The sequence below is a fragment of the Nesoenas mayeri genome (assembly GCF_963082525.1).
Source record: "Nesoenas mayeri genome assembly, chromosome: 5".
Taxonomy (NCBI): domain Eukaryota; kingdom Metazoa; phylum Chordata; class Aves; order Columbiformes; family Columbidae; genus Nesoenas; species Nesoenas mayeri.
In genome coordinates, this window is record NC_137548.1 from 18,255,182 (window position 1) to 18,279,799 (window position 24,618).

Genomic DNA, 24,618 nt, shown 5'->3' on the forward strand with positions numbered 1-24,618 from the left:
ATTAATGCACATGCATACATATCTGAGTATGTAAAAATGGGAGAAGAAGGTATGATTAGGCAGCCTAAAAAGTTATAAACCTATTTTGACTTTAGATATTAAATTTCCATGCAGCACTTTTTTGTGTGAATGTCTGGGATTTTATGAGTTCTGTAGGTCAGAGCTCTGGAAGAAGTGCTGAAATTATTTAAATCATATGTAAAACACTGGTATCAAAACAGGTAGAGTGTGTTGTATCTGGAAGTGTATTTGAAAAGATAGTCCTGAATTCATTCTCCTTCATTTAGAGGCACTCAGGTTAGCAACAGAGTTGTACTAATTGGGAGAGAGAGAGAGAAAGGGATTAGCAACTTGTGTTTTCTGCCAAATCCATGGTGGGAGGTTGAGAAGCGTGACTAACCTGGGCATCCCTGTAAAGTATCCAGAGTAATAGATGATGTGACATATAACTTACTTGTTTCTTGCTTTGGTCATTTTGCTTCCACTGATAGAAGGTCCAATGGGAAAAGGAATCACGTGTTGGTTTTCTTAATAGACATTTAATTAACTTACTACACATACAATCTGAGGATGAATTTCTAACAACAGTATGGGAAATAATTAGTTTTTTAAAAACTTAATTCCTCTAGAATCATAGAATAAAATTCTATTTAGTAATAGTCTTAATACTAGACATTGCATAGTAGGAAAAATACTAGCATGCATTGCATATATGTAGAAAAATGCACTTGTTGTATTTGTTCTGTTTAATCCTCAATGCTGTTCTTTGCTTCAGGTTCTGTTAGGGTGTGGGAACGTGCTACACACTTGGCTGTGTTTTATGTCATGTTAAGGCTGAATTTGAATGTGAAAAATAATTAATGATATTATGGTTTAACATATACATTACAGCTATTTGGAGCAGAAAAGCTGCTTCATGCCGTTAGACTCTGCAGACTAGAAGGTTAGTTGCTAAATCAGTTTAATCCAGAAAGAAAATTATTCTACCTTTGACTATCTGGAGCTGGCCTGATTAGTAAAATGACCATAGGAAAATGAAATAATTCTTATTGACAGCAGCAGATATGAAACTTTCAAAATTAGCATATAATGCTAATTTAATATATTTAATCTCAGTATAGTAAATTAATTTCCTTTTAGCATTCAGTTGTTAAGTTAAAAATCTCAGCAGAATATTGAGTGTGAAGTTAAAATTCATAAAAATAGAAATAATACTGTCAGGTGAACCTTTCCCCCGTGTTTTAAGTGGTACTGATAAGTACTTGTGGTGACATTCCTTGTTAAGTGTTCACAATTTAGGAAGAGGGTGTGCACAATTTTCTTTTTCACTCAAGACATCTCCTGCCTTTTGCAGGTAATACCTTCAGTAAGGTTACATTTATCATTTTTTCTTTCATTCTAAATAGGACAGTACGAGCAGAAGTACTTAAACAAACATAATAAATGAGAAAGCAATTTTCTGTTCCATTCTTTTTTTCCATGTAGAATCTGGCAGCTATTTTCACTTATTTGAATTATTAAAATTTTAAACTATGTTTATTTTAGGTATGAGTCTATAAGAAAATTTTTGTACATTTTCTTAATAATTGAAGAGCATACCCTTCAATAACAATTTTTCCCCCAAAACTAGTGTTTAGAAAGAGCCATGAAGTTTGCCTTTGAAGAGTTCCATCTCTGGTATCAGTTTGCATTGTCCTTGATGGCAGCAGGAAAAGTAAGTCTTAATTTTTGGAGGTAATTCTTGTATTGATGGCTTTTGATAACAATTTTTGCCACTTCCATAATTTTAATCTGTAGTGTTTTTGAAAATAATTCTAAACCTTGAATCAGCTAAGTACACTGTCCTCTTGAATTTGTTGTGTCTAGTGCTGTATAAAGAAGGCTGTTGTTTCAATAGTTTCTAATTTAGGAAGACTGAAAGGTGGTCATAAGAACTATCTTGTCAACAAGCTTAAACTAAGCTAATTAAATATAAGTGTTGAATTACGCCAAATCAGATTATACAGTAACAACCTTGTTTAAGTGCTATATTGATGAACAAATTTTATGCTTAGGTACAAATTAGTGCCGCTTCATGATGCTCTTGGTTTTTTTCCTTCTTTGAGAATTTCTCACTATCTTTTTTCTTAATATTACTTTCTTTAAGACTGCATATTCTGTGCAATTAAATTGAGTTGTATGTTTTAAAAATTCTGTATAACTTGTATCAGATGCAATTTTCAATTTTCAGTTCTTTTTGCTCTTCCTTGTCATGTTACGGAAAACAGATCACGTGCATTATGTAATGTAAATAATACTAATTTTCTAAAAGATCATTCTCAATGGGGGTGGTTTGTTTATCTTCAGTATGGGGGAAAACAATGATTTATATTTTCCTTGGAAAATATTTTTAGAAGCACACTGGTTCTGAAGGGGCTTGATTCTTCTTCCCATTGTCTGTTTTCTTAGTTATCTTCTAAACTGTGATTGGGTAGAGGCAAATGAATGAAGGAAAGAGGAGCAGTGCCAGTCTGTTACACAGTATTTCATCAGGGCTGTTCTTAAGTGCTGTTGTAACTCCCAAAGAGCACTAAGCCACTGCTTGTTCTGAAAACTCTGCCCATTCCTTCTCTTCCATTTGCCTGGCACAAACGCTGTGACCTTACAGGCTTAGCAGAGTTTTAAAGGCATCTCCAAACTGTGTTCTGAATCATGTGCAATTGGAATCACATTCTGGGCAACTGTTTCACTAGGGATGCTTAGGGGTTGAATGTCACCAGCAGTGCCTCGAGTCTTGTGTTTCAGTTGTGTGAGGCATTGTGACAAATTATCAATAAGATGTTTAGTAATGTCTCCTTCACATGAGAAAAATACAGTAAATGATGGAAATAGGAATCCTCTATCTGTGAAACATATTTATGCTTTTAGTAATTTCAATGGAAAATGTTTTTAACAGTCTGCTCGAGCTGTTAAAGTCCTGAAGGAATGTATACGTTTGAAACCAGATGATGCAACTATTCCACTGCTTGCTGCAAAGCTCTGTATGGGATCTCTCCACTGGGTAAGCTTTGCCACTCTGTCTTTTCAGCAAGAGCTGTGCTAAGATGCAACAAAATCTTGGCTTAGGCATGTAGCAAATACATTTGGCATGGTGACTAAATGCACTTGGTCATCTCTGAAAATATAGCACAGATACAGCACATGTGCAGCCCTGTTTGCATAGCTAATTTAAAATACTTGAAAGCAATGATTATGTTTATCAAGGTAGTATATGCTGATCTAAGGCACAGCTAAAATATGTTAGAAAGTGAGACATTGTTGGCAGGCAGAGACTAAAAATGCAAGTTAGACTTCTGATTCCTTGTGCAAGAGGATAGATAATGAGACAAATGTCTTACATTCAAGACAGTCTTCTGGTGATACCACATTTGCAGACAGCTGGGGTTGATGAATTCGTGGTAGGTAGTGTCTTTTTAAGAAGTGTTACCTGAGTTGTATTTTAGATAACCTTGAAAATGTTGTATCTGCACATAAAAAACATTAAGGTTATCAAAGATCATTGCGTGGTTTTCAAGATATATGTGTAATTTTTAGAAGAATGAGCATATTTTAAAAAGGAGTAAAAGAAGAGGGAAATGTCACAATCATAAATCAAGAAAATGGAGCAGTGACAGAAACATGACTTGTTGAGGCTGACAATATTTTTGTCTTAATAATTACTGTAGATCCTAGTTCTGTAAATTGTTCCCTGTGGATTGACTCCATATGGAGTAACTTACTGTACTTAGCATTTACATTTACTGGAATGGATTCAAATGTTATTTTTCTTTCTAGATTGTGAAATAGTGTGTTAGGGTGGGTGTGCAGTTAAACCCTTATCTTTTACGTATTTCTCTATTTGTGAGTTTGCACACATTCAGCAATACTGTAGAGAGTTCTGCATGGCTGTGTTTCTTTCTGCAAGGTTGGAGCTGTAGTTCTTGTAACTGGTTTTCCTAAAGAAATGGTTCATGGGGCAAGAATACTATTTATGAAATGCAAAAAATGGTAGATGACATATATGGACCAGAAATGCATTTTTATTTAAAAAAAAAAAAAAAAAAAAAAGGCAAAACCACAGTAAGTTTAGAATGATCTGTGTGTTATGTGCTAGAGTTTCTCAGCCATAGGAATGGGTGTTTCAGCTTTAATCTGTGTTCTATACTCAGTATTTCACAGGAAAACTAAGTCTAATGAAAAAAATGAGTCCTTAAAAACAGTCATGGCTGAGATGTCAAGACTCAGTATGCATAATACACATACTTTTGTGTTTTTGTCATTATAACATAAGCTTTAGCTAGTTTTAGACTTACATGGATGTTTCATAATATTTTCAGTTGGAAGAAGCTGAAAGATTTGCCAAAGCAGTTGTTGATCTTGGGGACAAAACATCAGAGTTCAAAGCAAAGGGCTACTTGGCACTGGGATTGACTTACAGTCTGCAGGCTACTGATGGTAAGATAAGAATAAACATTCACATTTGGAAATTCCCATGTTTCCTAAAAAGAGATACCTAGCAGAATGCTAGACTTAAAGCTTGTGTGTGCAACCGTTTATTTCAGTCATTCTATTAAAACTTCTTCAGTGAGCATGTGGAATGAAATTTCTTGATCTTGCATATCACTGATTAAGTATATCCTTTTCAGCATCTTTGCGAGGGATGCAAGAGGTCTTGCAGAGAAAGGCTCTTCTTGCATTTCAGAGGTGAGTGGGTGTTAATCTTTTCATTTTGTTCTGCTGTATGTGGTGGAAAGCTTTATGTGTTAAAAAGAGGGACTTGTAAAAGATTGTGTAATGAGAACTTAATCCCTGGGAGTCTCCCTTCAGGACTACAGAATGTATTTCTTTCGCATTTACTTCATTTTCTGTCAGAAAATATCTAAATCAATTTATAAGAATTTGATTTTATTTCATTTTGAAGACATTTGTGTGGCTCTATAGTATAAAATATTTGCTCAAAGGAGTATTCTGTTCTGATCTAGAAGGGAAAAGGGTATGATGCAAGGTTTCAAGTGTGACAGTGTTTCTAGAAGAGCTGGGCATTGATCAGGTCATATACCAGGCTTTTGCAGTTATCTCTGTAGAGGCAGAGTAATAATGGAGATCCTGCTGCTGCGGATGAGGGGTGAAATGCAGGTAGTAAGGTAGTAAGCTAGGGGAAAAAAGCAAAAATTCTACCTAGACATTCAACAGCGTAGGCAGTGACAGTGCAAATCTCCCATCTACCTGGTGCCTTAGACAGAAATAGCGCTGTTGGCTGACAGTAGTTCAGTCTCGAGGGTTTGACTCTGCCAAAGAAATAACAATAAACAGGTAAATGTATCGAATTATAGAAGAAACAAATCTTGGTGGCAAAGCTGGCAGAAGTGCTGCAACATCTAAATATGTCTCTTTTTTTGTTTATATACCCTTGAAAACCCTACTTTGGTGAGATTGGCCTGAATGCGTCAGGGAAACTGAGTTGTGCGAGCCTGGGATATTTGTTGGTGACTTTGTATCTGAGAGGATAGGGTTGAAAAAGTATTTTGCAGGTAACTTTAGGGTAAGGCTGGTATGTACTGGTCCTTCCTTTTTCTATCTTAACGATTCCTCTGTATGTAAATATGTTTTAACATATCTTTGCTCTTGCTGTTCCTTAATGATTGAATAGTTTTTATTATTTCAGCATTCTTTCTTCATGTAGAAACTGAACTTTCTACTTCCTAGTTAATACCTCACTTCCTTAGCCATACCTCTTGCCACTGACTTAATCATCACTGTTTCAAAAATACTGTGCTAACCATTTCTTGCCATTTGTACCCATTCACTAATTTTGATGTTCTAATAGCGATTTGCATTCTTCTGCTGATTCTTTGAAACGGCAAGGGATGAAATGAACCATAGCCTGAAGTCAGTCCATTCCAGTTCAGTGCCTGCTGACTCTACCCTCCTGTTTAGTCTAGTGATGCCCAAAATTCTGAGAGTCATTCCCTGCTATCGATCTGTCTGGAAAATTACCGTTTACTGAGGTTTGAGGTTGTGCAGCGTGTTTTGACCACCCGTAAATATGAGGATGCTTGTATAGGTAGCATACTGCTTATGGTGGTATTTTTTTATTAGGTTGGTCTAGAAAAAGAATAAGTGGTCTGAGTTAAAAGAGAATAGGCATTACACAGTAGGTTAGGACAACTGTTTTTCAAGCAATATTTAGGTTCTTATCACTGCAAAATTACACTTTCATACTCTCTCTTCCAATATTGTTGCTTAGTTGTCTTATGTTGTCTTTCACCCAGGAACTTTTCTGTTTCATTCTGTACAGCTGAACAATAAGCCTCTTGATACCTTATTCACTGTTTTGTTTCAAAGGCTCGTTAGCAGTGAATAGTGCCAGCTGAAATCCAAACACATATCTGGTGTCTCTTCAGTGAACCGTTAGAGATGTCCTTTAGCAGTTGAGTGGAACCTCAGTTTTGTAGTGTTATGGAGCTTTGAAATATTTGTGCTAACTAGCAGAACACAAATTTATACATAGAAAGTCTTGGGAACATGAAGGCTACTTGCATCAGATTGATATGTGTCTTTCTGTTGTTTTGGGGGTTCTGTTGTTCTTTTCTTTTTCCAGTTGATACAACCTCTTAGAAATGATGTTTTGTATTTTTAAGTGCATGTCCCAGGGTATTGATGTTAAGTTATATGTTCAGCCTTTCTGCTGGCCTTTCTCAGGATGAACTTGTATGTAGGCTTTTAATGAAAATATCTTTTGGAGGCTTTAGTAATGTGCACAGTATATGTTTTGAAAACTCTAGTGAATTGCTAATATTGCTGTTAGTGATATTGCTAATGTGAGTAGCTCGGGCTCCACGCAGAATCTTGAATACAATGGTTTGGCCCTCAAAAGAAACAGAGTTTCTGCTTGTCAAAAATCCCATAGATAACTTCTGAGAAGGCAAAAAGACTATTTTGAAAGGTGATTGTTCTGCATATTGACATGTTTCACCACTTCTATTCATAGACAGACTCACACCTGACAGATCAGCTGTACTGGGAATACACTTACATGTGGCTGATAATGTTGCTGGTTCCTTATGTTGGTAACATAAGTATAGGATGTTACCAAAAATTTGTGACCACAGAGTGTATGTTATGCTCAGCATACCAAAGTCATGCCCACATTCTCTTCCCACATCTTAAAAATAAATGTTTTCCAGGAGGTGGAAGTTGAAATTCTCCATTCAACTCCTACACAATTTATAAAACAAGTAGCCGTACTGGCCTCAGTATTTTGATCTGCCAAGTGTGGTGTTTGTTTGTGTGGTGTGTGTGTTTTGTTTTGGTGGTGTGTGTTTGTTTGTTTGTGGTTTGTGAGGTGGGGATTGTTTATTTGTTTTGGATTTTTTTGAGGCAGGAGATTTTTTAATCACTTACCTAGGGGACTAATTCCTGAAGAAATACAGTTATGATTTGGACCATTGCCTATGCTGGATTTCAGGGCTACCAGTTTGTGATAGTGGCCATTTCAGAAGGTGCTTATTGCCATCTTTGCACAGTGCTCAGAAGTTATTTGTTTCACAAACGTTGTTGTTGTTGTTATTATTATTATTTATTTTTATTTTTTATTTTGGAAGACTTTCAGTGCTTCTTCTGTGGCTGGTGTGAATCGAAGTTTCACGGAACTCACCAAATGGTCAATAAATAGAAACAGCTTTATTCTTTTGCTAACTGAAGCTTGGGTGACTGAACAAGTACTCTCCAAGTTACGATCTCTTGTTCTCACTTAGTCTTGCTTGATTTGTGAACCTAAATTTTTAAAAAAACCCTGGTCCTGAACTTTGCTAGGGTTTTTGTTGTTGTTGTTGTTTTGTTTTGTTTTTTTACTCCAATCTCCAGTGTAGAGATAAATTTAACAAAATATGAAACTATTTCCTAATAACTTAAAGTACCTTGATATGTGTTGGGTGTAGTTGCTAAACTAATGGAGCTGTCTCTTTACACTTGGGAAGACAGAGGTTCATGATGAGTCTGATCTTATGCTGCCTTGTACTGTACGGCTATGACAAAGAAGCCATCTAGCCTAGATTTCTTTTACACTGCTACATAGCAAGGTGCTCTGCTAAATTAATCTCAAAGCCAAGAAGTAACTGGCTTCCGAAGAGGCTTAGTGTGTGGGACTGAAATTGCGCTTAAACTTTGGGAGTCTGAAAAACGAACAAAACTCTGATCTACTTTGCTGCTACTGTTCCTCTTTGAATTCTGTGCTTCAGAAGCATCCTGGTCAGGGGTGCTGTTATTGCTTGTGTGCTTCTCGTGCACAAGACATAATTCTTGTCTTTGAAGGCATGTTGTTTTGAGGAATTGGTGGTCGTTGTGGTGGGGTTTTTTTGGTTGTTGTTGTTTGTTTGTGGGGTTTTTTTTTAATTGTTTAGGAGTATATTTTAATTGAAGAATAATTTTGTTTTACTAATTTTTAATATTTATGCTGAAATTACATAATTTCTGTTAAAAGGGACATAATTATTTTCTGTTGAAAGTGACAGAAAAGTCACTGTAATGAACACTGCTTCTGTCAAAATATGAGCATGTGTGTAGTGAAGAGATATGAATATGGGTGCGTGAATATATATGCATTTGTGTATGTCTAACCTGTATTAACAGGAAAAACTCACTGCTTTGTTTTGTTTCTTTGTTTTTAAGGGCTCACAGTTTGTCTCCAACAGATCATCTGGCAGCATTTTACTTGGCACTGCAGCTTGCCATATCGAGACAGGTTAGTTGGGTTTTAAAAGTGAACCTCACACGGTCATATGAAGATTAGAATTTGTGTCTGTTGATGGATACAGATGAAGATTTCTTCAATACAAACCTGTTTTTCCTTGTGCATATACACATATCTATGGAAGAAATCCCCTAAATAGTCTATCTGAACGCCTTCAGTCATGTACACTTTTCCAGAGTTCTGCCACAGTATTTCCAGCTCTAGGATTAGAAATAAGACAGAAGACATTCCATTTATTTGCTTCAGCATTTATAATGTGTTGCTGGATGGAGAGAAAAAAGAAAAATCAATTTTCACCCTGTTTTTACCTATTATGTGTCATCTCTGCTTAGGCTGGTTATCTGGCGAGTGGGACTCTTGAATCTAATCTTTAATGATCTTGACACTGTTTAAGTCTTGAGTATCTCCTGAGATCTGTGCCTTTTCTGAATACTCATCAGAGGTTTGGCTATTGTGAACAAAATGTTTAAGAAAGCTGGAAAATATTGTAAAGCTGTAGAAGAGATCAGAGTGCAGTCCAACTTGTACAGCTGTTATAAGAGGTTTATGGTTCTACTATATATCACGTGAATTTGGATAACGTGGAGCTGTTTTGTGTATGTCATGGTAAGCCTCTTCCTGTGTCATGTTTTCTTTACCAAGTAGTTTTGAGCACAGTAGTTTACAGACTATAGGTGACTACTTTTCGTTGCTAATGAGTAGCAAAGACATTGGACTGTGTCACATTAGAGTGGAATGGATTGTTACTGTAATAGCACAAAATATTTTTCAGTAACAGCCTATGACTCTGTACTTTTGAATTCCAAACTTCTCACGTTGCTTAATTAAATTCCCTGTTTTTAGCACCTAGTGCACTTATTTTGAGCAAAAGCACACGCAGCTGAGGAGGTCAGTAAATTCCATGTGAAGAAGAGTTACTGTTGCAGTATAGCTATACATTTTATTTAATGTATTACAATTAAAATATTTTCAAAATCATATAGAAATACAACCAATACTTGAAAAAGAATAATAAGTGAATATTTCAGAGGGCTGAAGGGAACTGTTTTATTAAAACTTGTATCTTATTTTTCAGGCCTAAAAAATTATTTAGTATTTACTATTCACCGTAGAGCATCATTTTAAACTTCTAAGCAATGTCTTACAGGAGTCTATATAATTCTATATGGTATCCAGATAAGTATTGTGAAAATGTTATGGACGTGCAATCGAGTAGTAGGCAATACTTCTAATAGTGGTGCTTTCTTTTTTTGCCTTTTTTTTTTAATCAGATACCAGAAGCTTTGGGTTATGTTCGTCAGGCTCTGCAGCTACAAGGAGATGATGCCAACTCTCTTCATCTCCTTGCACTCTTGCTATCAGCCCAGAAACACTATCATGATGCTTTGAATATCATTGATATGGCCTTGAGTGAATATCCAGAAAATTTTATGTGAGTGAATGTCATGTTTGCTTTCTACGCTTTCTCTCATATTTCTTTTTCTTAGATTCTCATCTCATTCATTTCAAGAGGGGATAGATTTGAAGACTGGTCTGGCTTTTTTTCCAATAGTGTTCCCTCCTGCTCATTAAATGGAAGTGTGCATTTTAGTAAAGTCTTGTTAAATAGTGATTATGGATTTCGTTTTGGAAGGAAGGCTAGAGCTGGATAGTTGATCATATTTTGTCTTTTTTTTCCTGCAGATTTTTTGTTTAGAGCTTTTCTTCCTTTTGCGTGCTTTAGAGTATTTTTTGTCTTCTTTTTTATGCAATATTCTGGAAAGGATAAAAAGGACTTTATGATTAGCTAGATTTGTCCCATCCTATAGATAACTTTGTGCATATTGTGTGGAATCTATCCTGTAAAATACATCATAACAAAGAATCGCCTCCTTTGCTGGTATAAGAACCAGTCACATGAATTTGGCTAAACAAGTAAACAGGGAAGAAGCACGTTTGATAGATGTTCTCTTGTTTAAGAAAGAAGTCATTCTTTGTGTTTATTCTTCATGTTAAATATATTGTAAAATACATTTGGATCTTGTACTTTTGCAAGTTTTAAAAATTATTTTCCTGTGGAAATCTAATGAAACAATTCACAGCAAAATATCTCAGGGACAGCTTCCATTAACTTCCAATGTTCTATTCTGATGCTTTACCAACAGCCACTAAGATTGTAATCCATTGTATTGGAAATATCCTAGATGTTTATTGAGATAATTTTTTGAAGTATCTCAACCTTAACTGTTAAATGACTGGCCTGTATCCTAAGTTGTTACTATATCAACATACTGGAAAAATTATTTATTTAAGAATTACTCGTTTGAAAATAGGGATTAAAGTGTTTTTCCTTTCTTTTCCTAAAACTTCATGCCTCCTTTTGGCTGTCTGTGTGAAGTAGTTGCATTTTCCCTCCTGGGTCTGACCTGCACCTCTGTTTATATCACCTCAGTTCTGTGCAACTACTGTTGTGCCTCTAGCTGTTTACCACTTCCTAGTTTATCCACACATGTGTAACTTGTCTCTGGCCTTATTAGGGGCTTGCACATGTGCTTCATGATTTCAGAACTATGTAGCAGTTCCTCTCCCAAACCTGTGTGTGCTTTTCCCAGGTCTGAGGGACCTGTCAGTAAGTCATGGTTTGGTAGGCAATTGAAGTATCAGGTACCTAATTTTATATCCTATTATTGTTAAAAACAAATATGTTCAAAGCACCATGATCTGTCATCTTCTGTCTGTTCTTGGTTCATCTTCTGCCACTCAGTAGCAATGTAAATGACAAAGAAGCAGCTGTTATATCTCTCAGAATGATAGTAGTCTTGAAGTATTTCTGGAACTGCAGTTCTCCCTATTGTGATAAGATGACAAATGATCATTGAGTAAAATGTTTAAACTTACTCTCGTGAGGTGTTTATAGGTTTTTCAGATATGCTTCATGGCCTTTCCGTACTTGTTTATAATGGCACATTGTGGTTAAACATGTTTCCGAGTTGTTTTAAAAAGAATGTATCTATTAATGTATATATGTGTATATGACCCATATGTGTATTAATCATACGGGTCATAGTGGTGGTTCTAAATTATTAGTCCTGTTGTATAATACAAACACCGTGGTAATACAGTGTACTGTTACAACCTACTGGTACAAATAAGGGTATTTTAGAGCAATATCTTGGCAGTAGGAATTGTGAGCAGATATGGCAACATTTGCTGAAGTATCCAAGGTGAAACACACCTATATGTCTATCTAGACAGTCTTTTATAGTCATGTTTTAGTGCTGTCAGGTACTTCTGGTTCCTTGAGAAGTCAAGGATATGATTGACATTCTTTGTGTGCTCTCTGCAATTGATACTGACAGCCAAACACACCTGGTCAGTAATATAAATATGGATTTATTCATTCATGTAAGCATTTTTCAGCAAAATCTCGAGTTTACAATCTACTCTTGCACACTGTATGTAGTGCTCTTGAAATGGTTGAGAACGTGTATGTGCACATATATAAAATATAAACCACAAATGCTTAGTGTGTTGATGATTCTGTTTTCTTGTTCTGCACCTTCTGTAAACAGCACAGTCTCACAGTACTTCCTAGCAAGCTGGGAAGATCCTCTTGTGTTCCTCTAAGGAACTAATTCTTAGATATACTCGCTAATTCTTAGGTATACTTGCAACATTTCGTTATTTGCCTATGGTATTTTATTGGCTTTGTTAAACACTTCAAATGTCATCTTGTTTTATGTTTTATCTTTTGGTTATGTCTGCAATCCCAGTAAGATAAATAGTACAAGACTTTTCTTGTTTTTCTTTGTATTTCGCTTAGAATGAATCCATTACCTCAGCATTATGCAAAATGATACTTTGGTAGCTTTGCAGCATAATAAATCTCTGTAGTTGGAAAATATTAAAGTATTTCTTATTTCTTTTTTTGTTGTTCTTATTCACATACCTCTGTATGCTGTAGTTGCATTGCTATGCCGACTGCTGTCCTCCCTTGTTCACAGCTTTGTGTTCTTTTTGTTTTGCTTTTCTTTGTAAAGGATCCTAAATTTTCAGAAGTTTATAATAGTACATCTTTGTAAAATGCCAGAGGTTGCAAGGAAGTCATGGAATACATTGAGAGTCATGCTGAGAAATTGATACTTACCAGCACTCTTCTGTTATAGTTAGCTAACAAATATGTTGCCTGTCAGTTTTTAACCTGAAAATCTGATGTGTTCCTAGAATTCATGGTCACTATTTGAGGCATATAGCAAGCATACCTTTGCATTCTAAATTAGTGTTAGCCTTCCTGCCCCATAAAGCTAGGAAGTTGCTGAATAAACATGCCCAATCAGAAATGACTTTGCCCCCATGCACCTCTGGGTCAGTAAGCAGAAAGAAATTTCTCAGAACCAAAGACTTGTGGCCTGTCATTACCTAAAGCAGTGGAAGGAATGAGCAAATGTAACATTGTGCTGTTAGCAGCAAGGTAAAGATTTTCTTTGAATAGAGAGTTGATTGTTCTTCCTTTGTTTGTTATATTGGCAGCAGAAATATGCAATCTGCTGAGACCTTAAGAGGTATAGGAAGAAATATTGGTGAAATTCTAAAAATGAAATAGATATGCAGTAATGTTTTTGAGAAATTATAAAAATGCAAGATATTTGCTGGAAATCTGTAGCATTATCATTTCAAACTTTTTGTAAACTTAAGATGCCAGGTTGTAACCATCTACTTATAAACAAGTTAGTTGTGTTTGTCGAAGCAATACAATCAATCTGCTTTTAAATGCTAGCTAACCTCTGAAGCCTTCTGAAATCCGAGAGTGCTTTGATCCAGGGACAAAAAGATCTCTGGACAAAAGATTACTGAATGGGTTAAGATTGCTGAAAAGATTATTACACTGCTTTAGTGAGATGGATGGGAGTAAAGTGCCAGCATCAAAAAGTCTGGTTAACCTCGATCAGGTCCTACTGCGTTTTAATTCATCTAAAGTTACATTGTTTTTTCCCCAACTTTCCTTAGGCAACTTGTCCCTGTAGTAGAAATGTGAAGTTCTTTTCTTCTCCAGTTTGACAGGATTTTAACCCACAGAATGATGCAGCTCAGAAATCGTAACCATCAAACTACGTGGGAGACTGGGTGAAATGATCCATCTCTAGACTTGGAACAGAAGCAGGGACATGCTGTCCTGATTACAAAGAGAGTAGGTAGGAAGGAGCCACAGCTAAATTACTAGAACTTAACTGTGAGGGAGGCTTGAGGTCTTAGCTGTTTCGGTTTTCCTTGAATTTTATTTATTTCAATCCAATGTTTGCCTACTCTGAATGTGTCAGCAGTCCCAGAGGTGTGCATTACAGTCTGAAGTGTATTTGAGGTGATGCAAGGTAGTTGTGGTTGTGTTGCATTGGTTTATATTGGGTACAGTTATAGTTCTAGTTATATATATAGTTATATATATACAGTTTTAGTTTTATGTTACATATATATAACTCTCTATATATACAGTTTATATATATACAGTGTATATATGTATATACACAGAGTTTTTTATATATATACAGTTGTAGGGTTCAGTACAGTTATATGTGCATTTACAAACTACTTTCCATTACTCTTTCTTGTCTTTTTATCTGCTTGTCACAAGGAAACTATATCTTAGCGGTCTTCTGAATGATATGAAATCCTGAAACAAGGCTTCTGTCTGTTTCTACTTCATAGTTAGTCAAAAGTATATTCTCAAAGGAGGGAGATGGGGTTCAGTTTTTTAATGAAATACTCATTATATCGTTATCTTAATCTCAGCTGTTTGAGGTTCCTTTGTCAAGTGTTGAGGAACTTAAAGATGAGGTTAATGCCTGAAACTAGTGTAATTAGGATAAATAAATATTAAATATTAGTTGCTAATTTTATGCTGAAAATTGAACTACAATGGATAGCAGCTGACAAGCTTATAAAGTAGCAGAAGCAGGGAACAGCAGATGGGTTATTTGAGGAGTGCAAGCATGTTATTTTAATGTTAAGTACACTCAAAAAGGAAAGACATATGGTAGCAGGTTTGAAGACAACTGAAGACTGAGTTCACAGTTTAAACATTTACATTTGTTGAAGTGTGATGGATTTTTTTTTTTCTTCCAAGAATATTTCACAGAAGCATCAGGCCAATATGTCACTCTTCTGAAAACTATTAAATCATTTCCTTCCTGACCCTCAAGGGCTCTTTTGAGCTACAGTAGATTTCCCAGAATCACAGAGCCTTTTAACATCCCTCTCACTCCATTGTTTAATATGTGAGTTGTCCAGGTGGGCATAACAGAAGAGCTGGTTGGTACTTTCAGTGTATGATGATACATACACCAATGTTTTGTGGGACAGGGATGTATTTATCAATTAGAGGGAATAATCCGTGCCGTTCTGTTTTCCCAAGGTTCATTGTAATTGCACTGCAGTGTGTGGTGCTGCTTAAACTTGCACTTTTTTTCTTTTCCTTGATAAACAGAGCACTGGGAATTATTTGAGGAAAGGGCGGGAGTATATGGTTGGACAAGAAGCAGTGATCTGCTAGACTTGCCAAAATCATGTCTTCCAGGTTGGCATATACATTCTTGACAACATATGACAACAAGCTTTTCCAAATCCACTCCATTTTGACCCTGTCTGTTTTGAGAGGTAACTGAATTTGTTCTCAGGAATTATTTTTCTGTAAGTCATGAAAGACTTGCTTGTGTTTCTTCTTTTCATGTTGGGCTTGTCTATTCTCCCTATCCCCCTTGGTTATTATTCCATGATCTTACAGAATGGCCAATTAAAAAGACATTGTTGATAGGTACATATTAATTTATATAACGAATTTGTCATTGGCCTCAGAGTGTTATCCGAGTTATGTTTGCTAGGCATGGCTAGGCTGTAGATACCTCTTTGAAATTTGATTGAAAGAATCTCAGTTTGGATCACAAGCTGGCTGCCACAGGGTGTTCCAGGCAGGAAAAGAAGAAGTTTTCAAGTGTAACTATTTTTTTTCTGGCTTTAGTCAGAAATTATCATCATTATAGTTTAGAAATGTTAGTTTTCTTAAGGACATTGAGTTCATAAAATAAAATACAGTATACAAAAACTCCACCAAAAGTCACAGGACTGACCGCTGCTTTTGCTTCCAAAGAAGTAATGTTACTACTTTGTGAACAAATATATGAGGAATAATATTTCAAAGGGTGCAGAGAAGGCCATCCAGTGCACACCAAGTCTCTACCTATTCATGGTTTCCACAAAATTGTGTTATTTTGGGACTCGAGGGCTGGTTTTTTGTTGTAGCTTTTGCTTGTTTTTTTCAATAGCAGTCTGAACTACCTATTTTTACTTGATCTGTGTTTCTACATGAAAATGGGCATCCTGCTACTGGAGACCTGTGCAAGCAAAGTTGGAGGAGATGACTGCTATGGTTAATATTGGCACTATGGAAACCTGTCACTACTGAATCACTTGAAACAGATTTCATGTCTTTTGGGTATGTTTGGTAATATTTTGAGAAACAGTTTAGGAGACATTTTTATTAAGTTAAATTATTTTCTTCAGTTTTAAAAAAAAAAATAATAATTTGGTTGCTTGGCCTCCTGTTGTCAGTATTGAGCATTCAGTGGTTCAGTTGGATTCTTGAAGGAACCAGATTGATGGAAGCAGCTGAAAAAACAATCCAAGTAGACACTGCTGATAGTTGTGTTCCGTAACCTCTTTTCATTAATTGTGTCTTGCTGGCTTGCAAATGCAGCTTGGATAATTGAGACTCACTATTGACACTTTGAACAAACATGAGAAGCAGATGTGATTAATTGGGAAAGAGGAAACTGGCTTCAGGGTAAGGCAAGTGAAGTTGATTGGGTAGCAGTGTCATAGAAATTCAAAAGAAATCATCAGAAAATAAGATTAATTTGTTCAGCAAAATTTTATTTCTAGGTACTTAGAAATGGTGACATATCTGTCTTTCCTGATAATAAAACTTTCCTTGAATACTCAAAATGCAGTAGACTGTGCAAATCTTAACCTTGCAATTGCAGCAGACATGTCTATGAATTTCTTTCTGTACTTTCATTATAGATGTGATGTACCTTCTATATGTCAGAAGTTGCTAGATTTGCTTTAGTTTTTCCAATGATACAGGTTTAAGTAAAGCATACCTTCAAGAAGACACCCAATCTTGGCAAGAACACACCAGAAACTGGAGAAAACTTTGCAGCGTGTGGTAGTTTGTTTCAGTGTTTCAGTACAATCTTCATTAAGACTGTGATTTTGTACTTAATTTGAATTAATCCTTTATTTGTTTCCAGCCTTTTTTTTTTTTTTATCATTCTTTACTAAGCATTCTGAAATACTGGTGACTTCACATTCTGATGGTAGCTTCTGTGTCCTTTCCAATAAGAACGTCACCATACTTGCTGACAGTAGGGGACATTCTCTAGCCTTTCAGTTATCTTTTGCATTGCTTAACTGTGGCCGATTTTCATCACATGTAAACAAGAACTGCATGAAATATTTCAGCATCATTTATTACTGCTTTATACAGAGAATCACCCGCATCGTGTCTGCTGAAAAGGATTGTATTAGTTATTTTGAGTGTAATTACTTCTCTGGGGGGCTTATATTCCCTTACTTGTTTGCTGGCATTCTTATTTGCTTCTCGGTCAGTTATTTCCGTGATGTGTTTTCACATCAGAGTGCAAAGCCTGTACTTGTTCCTATAGCTATATGCTGGGTTTTTAAAAAGAAATCCAGCTTGAGAGCTATTAAGCTGTCTGCTGAACAAATTGTTTGGAAAGTTTCCTACTGTGCTGTTATAAGCATCTTTTTGTTAGGACAGTATATTACACATAAATTAGAGTCCTTTTGGATTCAAGTGGGATTCCCAAGTGAAGGGTCTTAAAGCAGTCAGCCCTACCTCCTCCTCTTAAAAGAAGGTACAAACTTGCAGACAGTAAACTGTAGTCAGATTCTGGACGGTGAATGAAGTAAATGCTGAGAACTCTAGGAATGTTTTTTGATTTTAACCTTTTTATTGTAAACCATTTATGGGTAACTACGAAACTGTCAGAATTGCACTTGCTGATAGTACGTACTGGGGAAGAGAAACTGAATTTGCTAAGATTTGGCTTCCTCCTACTGCTTCATTTCTTTTATGTTTCCTGTAAGAGTCATCTGAAGTTTTTCCTATATATGTAATTGTTGAGTGCAAGAAGTGACTTGCTAACACTTTATTTCGGAAAGGTGAATAGATTTACATTCTTTGAAATCATCAATATTGAATAATATTTGTTCAAACTTAATTTTATGCATTCTGTGTACTGCTTTCCCACCTTAATTACTCTGTGGGTTCTGTCAGTGAATCTGATTTAATATAGAAAAGCAACTGACACTATGACAGTTTGTTACAGAAATGAGATGCAGCTGTATGAAGTATGCATGTGAATATAAGTTTTACATAGGTATTTTTTCCCTTAAATTCAGATCATATGAAAACAAGCATACCTTATTTGTTTGGTTGGTTTTTTAAAGTTTTTTTTTTTTTTTAAAAGTTTATTTTCAGACTTTAGTATCTTTCTATAGTGTTACATTCTACATCACACTTTTTGTGATTTTTTGGTTTGTGGTGGTGGTTTTTAGTACAGGATCTTTGTCAGGCTAGTTAGTCTAAGATTTCACAAATCATACATTTACGCTTGGTGAAGTTTTTTTGTGGTTCTTTTGTCCTTAATGTAGTGCCCAGGTTTAAAACCAGAACAATTTCTTTGGATTTTCCTACCATTCCAGGATTTGACGTTGTAGGATATATTAAATAGACACATAAATCTGAAACCAAAATTAAATATATAACTCTACACAGAACTATTTGTCATCTTTCTTTTATGCTCTAATAAGTAACAGGCTATCTATCAGAGTTGATTATTTATAAACTTTATTGTTATATTTAAGCTATTGTGGAAATTAATATGTTTGTCAGGGAGACTAAGTTATTTTTTGCACTTTCTGCATAGCTTTTTTATTGGTCGTTACCGTATTTATGGGACTCCAAATATATTAATTACTTTCCTACCATATTTTGAATATCATGTAAAAATACCATTAGCTGAATTTAGAAATGCAAACTGTCAAATCACTTTAAAAGGTTTTCTTAAAACTTTACTCGAAGTAGGTTAAACATAAAACAAAGGTAGTTGTGTTTGTAATCCTGCATTGTAAACAAGTGGATTTGATGCATCCTTTTAAATTTTAGTTTCTTTGAGAAGGACAGATGTTTACTGGTGTGATGGACAGACTTACCTTGACCTTCCTGCATACTGAAGAGTCCTTAAAGGGTTCTCTGTGAGGCTTTTGGGGTGTTATGCTGAAGGTTTACTGTTTTTCAAAGCACGTGTTATGCACAGCTCTCCCTTGTGTTCTTCAAGGCCTGAATAATGTAAATAATTTATATAATAAGAGAATAATAGTGAAGTTTACTCCCAATCCTAAATAAAAAGAAAGCATTCTGTTCAGGTTTGATCAGGATATGGGGATGTGGACCCGTCAGAAGAAGTAGTCTAGTGGAATTAAAAGTTTGGTGTAGAAGGTTTCTTAGTCTGAAGGACTTCAGGGAGATTCCCGTTGACCACTGCATTGAGTGACTCTGCTCCAGCAGGCAGATCTGCTGGAAAAAATGAGGGATAGCATGTCATATTGCCAGGTTTGCAGAAAGAATTGGGGAATGATATGCAGGTCTCTTCTGTGTAGCAGTGTGTGGAACACAGATATCCAGCTCTGGCTGATCCAAGCTGGTGTGCTTATACGCTATACAGCAAGTTGCAAAAATTGCTTACTTGATCCCAAAAGCAAAGCAGCTGATTTTAAAATTGCACCCAAGGTGAGCAATACCTTTTCACAGGAAGAACTAAGAGTTTTCAATACTAATAGTGTTATCACGTAGCAGAGTTAGGAAAAAGAGTGCTAGCAAGAACCTGGGAAGTCACAAGGCCCCATTGTTTACCGTTGTCCTGCGTGTAACACTGTTCATGAACTTCTCAGCTGTACTTTTAAGAACCGCTGGATTATTTGCTCCACCTCTTCTGCAGTCTATCCAAAACAACTGTGAAGAAGCAGTCTTTTCTACAGTCCCATTTATAATCTTGGGACATAATTTCTACCCTTCCTCTTTTAATAGTCTATATGGCCTTTATCCTCTAGATAAATTGTTCTTTTTCCCTTCATGGTGCTTATCTTATCTGTATGTACAGATAGAACTTGTACCTCTTCTTGGCTTTTTTTTTTTTTGCTAGACTGACTAAATGAAGTATTTTTCATACTCTGCAGTCTCCAGTCAGCTGGTCACCCTTGCAGCTTTTCTCTGCAGCTGCTCCAATGTGAAATTTTGTGTGTGTGTGTGTGTTCATTATAATGAGATTTATGTGTAACATTCCAGATGTGGTCTCACTGGGCTATTGTACAATGGCACGGTCTCTCGTTCTGCTCCAATGAGAATATTCCAGAATGGCATCTGCCCTCTTCGCAGCTGTCTCACCTTGATGAACCTGTCTGTCAAGCAGCTCTGGTTTGGAATAACTGTTACACAGGTTGTTTGGTGCAATCCCTTTATTAAACTTGAACTATAACCATTTTTCCATTAACAATTTTATCTAATACTCCTTTCATTTTTATATGCTATTTTTATATAAAATTTAGTGTGTTATTATTATATATATTCTTCTGTGCCTTCCCTCTTGAAAACAACATTGGCAATATAGTCGCTGTTCCCCAGTCATTACAGAAGTTATATTTTCTTTAAAGTTCCTACTTTACTAAGGACAATCTTATGTGTCACTGTTTCCATAATTCTGAGAAACTTATTGTTTTCTGCATTAACTTGAACAATTTTTAAGGTGTTTCTATTCTACATTTGCCGTTGTTTTAATATATGAGACAACATAGACAGGGGTTATGGTAGAGGTTGAGAATTCATTCCTGAATATTCTTAATGTTCATCCTGTTGTCCCTATTCAGGATATGCATTTTCTTTTTTTTTCTTCCCTACTTAAGTACAAAAAAAGCCTTTAAAGGCTGTAACTTTTTCATGTAATAACGGGTTCAGGTATAGTTTAGTGTAACTTTTTTCTATGTATGTTAAATGCAGCTTTCTGTACTGATTCTTCTTTCTCTTTTCCCCCCACTCTGTCCCCTGCTATTCTTTATAGGATCTCTGCATGTTTCTGATGTCTTACTTGCACAATTTTATCAATGACTGGCTTTTCAAACATTGAATTTTACCCCTTCAACTTGAGGCCTGGATTCTTAAATGTTTTTGCATCTTTGTGTTAAATGCCAGGCTTCTGCTGTATCTCAGATGTCTTTGCTAACCTTCATTATCAAATTATATAGGTGTATACTGCTGAAATTCAAAAACCCATTTGAGATTTTTTTCATTATTTAAATAAAAACTCAGTCGTATATGGATTAGGTTACAAACAGCTCTTCTATAATGTCCTCATTAGTGAGTGAGAACAGTCTTGAAGTAATGGAGTCATTTGCTGCTTCAGTAGCTATTTCATAAATTCATCAGCTATTAGCTCCAAGAGTAACTAAGCCTGTCCACTTAAGAGTTTGATTTATTCTCCATTTTGTGTCTGGGTAATTAGTCTCCTAAAATGATACAATTCACTTTATTTTTATCTAATGTTAAAGATCTGTTTCCATATCAAACGCTGATGCTGGAACAAATGCTCCATTAGTCTAATGTCTTTAATAGAACTGGTTTTACCTACTTCCCTTCCCCGAAAGATTTGACCCAAACAGGTTTCTGTTCTTGTTATCTGTTATATTTACTCCAGTTTGACGCGTCATTAACACACATTGTTTTACTCTGCATTTCTACTTTGAATATTGTCTGTTCCTCAGTACTTGCATTCTTAGTCATGGGTGCTGTCCCACCATGCTGTGGTTACTCTGTTGTGTTTTCTTCTGCATGGTGTGCTGGTAATTTAAACCTCTGGCTCTTACAAACAGATACAACCAGGTAATTCACAGTACTCAAAATGTACAGCTCGATTTTTACCATCCTGTCTCTTGAAGAGCCATTTATCCATTCTTCACCATTTGTAATAGTGTATTAAAAACAGGTGTGAAAATGTCCCTATAAAATTTAAAATTCTCTGTGTCAGAAAAGCAGGCCGTGTTCCAGAAGAGTTGTTTCTGCAGGTGACTGAAGCTGACCTTTCAGAAAATCCTGTTTCAGATGATCTAACTCATGGTTTCTAAAACCTTCCTGATAATACTCGTCCCTGAGCTGTTTGTTTATTTTATCAGCTCATACCTCCAGCCTTATTTCAGGGGAACTTGGAAGAATGAAGTTGATTTGGGAGACCTGTTAGTCACATGGTGTTCCTCTTACCCACTGCCTCCTTCCTCTTTTTTCCCTTCCTCCCCTCATTTGTAAAGTGAATGTTTAGTTGACAGGTTTTCATTTTGTTATTAACATCTCATATCAGTTTTCTAGAGTGTCTTAGTTATTTTGTGATTTACAGTCAAAATGTTTCTTGGACCCAGGGGAACTGCTCTGTGTGGCTTTATAAATGCAACCTATTCTATTCAAAACCTTTCTATTTATTATTAAAAGTGCACATCGGTATACTTTTTTTCCCCCATTAGATACAATTGCCTAGCCTTTCCTTATTACAATTATGAACGCTTTTCCATCATACTTTGTTTATTGTTTGTATTTTGGGAAATGTGCAACCGTCCAGTCCCCTTGATTGCCATAATATGTAAGAGATGGAGATGATGTTGCGATTATACCGACTGCATCCAAAAGTATTAAACTCTGATGTGATACTTTGATTCCTACTAGTATATTTTTCTTCTGCTATTTGGCCCTTGAATCTTGCACTAGTAGTCCAAGTTCTGACATTTTTGTTGCACAGACTTCTACTATTTTATACACATCTTTAAGTCATTTCTTAATAATCAAATCCTCTCCCTTTCTACCTCCCACTCAATTTTTCTTTTAACTCTTGCATGCTGAATCTTAGTGATTTACTGACCCAGTGCCTTTTCCCTGCTACAAAATTCCCGAAAATCTTAAATGCTTGAAGGTTGTTAATGTAAATTCAGTCCATCTGTAAACTGTACATAATAGGGTATATATAGTAATTACCTTCTTTCTAGAATGGCTTGTAAATTCAGTGCTTCTGAATTTATTATGTTCTATAACTTTTGTAAAGTGCTTTAGGATCACAAATTTTAAGAAACCGAACTTCGATAGGCTCTTCAAACTGTGAAAGTACTCTCTTCTTTTTACATACAGACAAACAGGAGACGGCTCGTATGAGGTGGATTCCTGTGATTTTGGGTTTTGATGCAGAGGTTTGGCTGGGATGTGTGTGTGCATATGTTAAGGGTAGAACAGATGTTGTGAGTGGAGGAGGATATTATTTGTCATTTTTCCTCCTTTCTTGGAGTAAAATGATGGACAGACCTGAACATCTTTTCTTGCAGTGATATCATCACAGTTAAACGAGTATCTAGAAAGTACTGCTTTGCCAAAGAAATAAGACTTGAAATTATGTGTATAGTTCCCTGTGTACTCAAATCCAGTTTACTGACAGGAAGAAAGCAAAACTAGTGTAACTGATTGTTCTGCATTCCTACAAGGCATCAGATGAGACTCCAAATGACCTTATTTACCTTGCTTAACCACAGGTGCTCATTCTCTTAAACTAACTCAGTGACCTGCCTTTCGTTTCCTCCTCAGTGCCACCAACGCGTACATTGTAAAATTAAAGTAGTGTGATTCATTTTTAGATTTACATGCTGTGTTGTTTCTGCAAAGGACATTCAGTGCAACACTAAAGCTTTAGCTACTGTGACTTGCTGAGGCAGTTGATGTCATTTCTTATTCTTGAGAAAACCCTCTGGCAGTTTGCAGTTACTATTAGCAGCCTCAAAGTTTGTTTTTGGGATAAGAAAGTTCTGAGCTTTCACACATGCCCACCCTCTACACCCTTCTCAGTCTTCCCACGCAAACCATATGACCAATCACATAAATTTTTCACTTAAGATGATTAAGGTTGCACTGGAATAAAATGCCAAAGTACACCTGGGTTTAAAAAGAGAAAGTAGGCTAACAGTTTTATATGCATACTCTACTTCTGCTATGTGCTCTTTAATCACACAATTTACTAAAAATTGCTTTTAAATTAGTATTTTTTCAGTGTGTTATCTGTTCCCAGATGCTGTGACTACTATAAATATGCATACCAATTGACTAGGTCGTTTATTGTCACATTGCATTGATATTCTTTAATTATTCGGGAAGGTGTCTAAGTTAATCTCTGTGGAGAAACTTCTACTGATATATGGAATGTAGAATGAATATGCAGTTATCATCTTAAGAGGCGATGCACTTTATTAGCCTTGCTGCCATTAGAAACATCAACTTTGAAATCAGAATTAATTTATAGTGGCTTCTGGCAAACGTGTTCACTTCCATTATGAATAGTTTGCTGCATATTTGATGAATGATATGCTTTCCTCAGGTTGTCACTTGTAAATGTTCAGAATGTTCAAAATCCAAGTCAAACGTCAATTTCAGTGCCTGCTGATGGCAACATAATGTAGAGTGGAGGCTACATTTTCATGTTGATCTTACCAATACTGACTACCCCTCCTGAATCTATCTGGTCTAGTGGTATCCTTTTCAGTATAACCACTTCCATTTCTTATAATAGAAGTTCATGCTATAGGGAAGTAACTTGCATCAGTACTGAGTCTTCTTTTCTTTCGTGAGTTATATGTTAGATAACTATCATCTGAGCCAGTTGATGGAAAAGTAGTAATGATTTTCTTTAGTAAAGATGACTCTTTTCATTTCAACACAT

General features: G+C 35.8%; 1 protein-coding gene across 2 annotated transcripts in view; it reads left to right on the plus strand.

The window, feature by feature from the left end:
* The window catches only part of TTC7B (tetratricopeptide repeat domain 7B), a 143,303-nt gene that overhangs the window by 67,231 nt on the left and 51,454 nt on the right, over nt 1-24,618 (plus strand). For both annotated transcript variants that reach the window (XM_080345090.1, XM_080345091.1), the window contains exons 10-15: nt 1,631-1,714; nt 2,936-3,040; nt 4,356-4,473; nt 4,665-4,722; nt 8,689-8,761; nt 10,042-10,202. In XM_080345090.1, the coding sequence (XP_080201216.1) occupies nt 1,631-1,714; nt 2,936-3,040; nt 4,356-4,473; nt 4,665-4,722; nt 8,689-8,761; nt 10,042-10,202 (599 nt within the window). The remainder of the gene's footprint in view (nt 1-1,630; nt 1,715-2,935; nt 3,041-4,355; nt 4,474-4,664; nt 4,723-8,688; nt 8,762-10,041; nt 10,203-24,618) is intronic.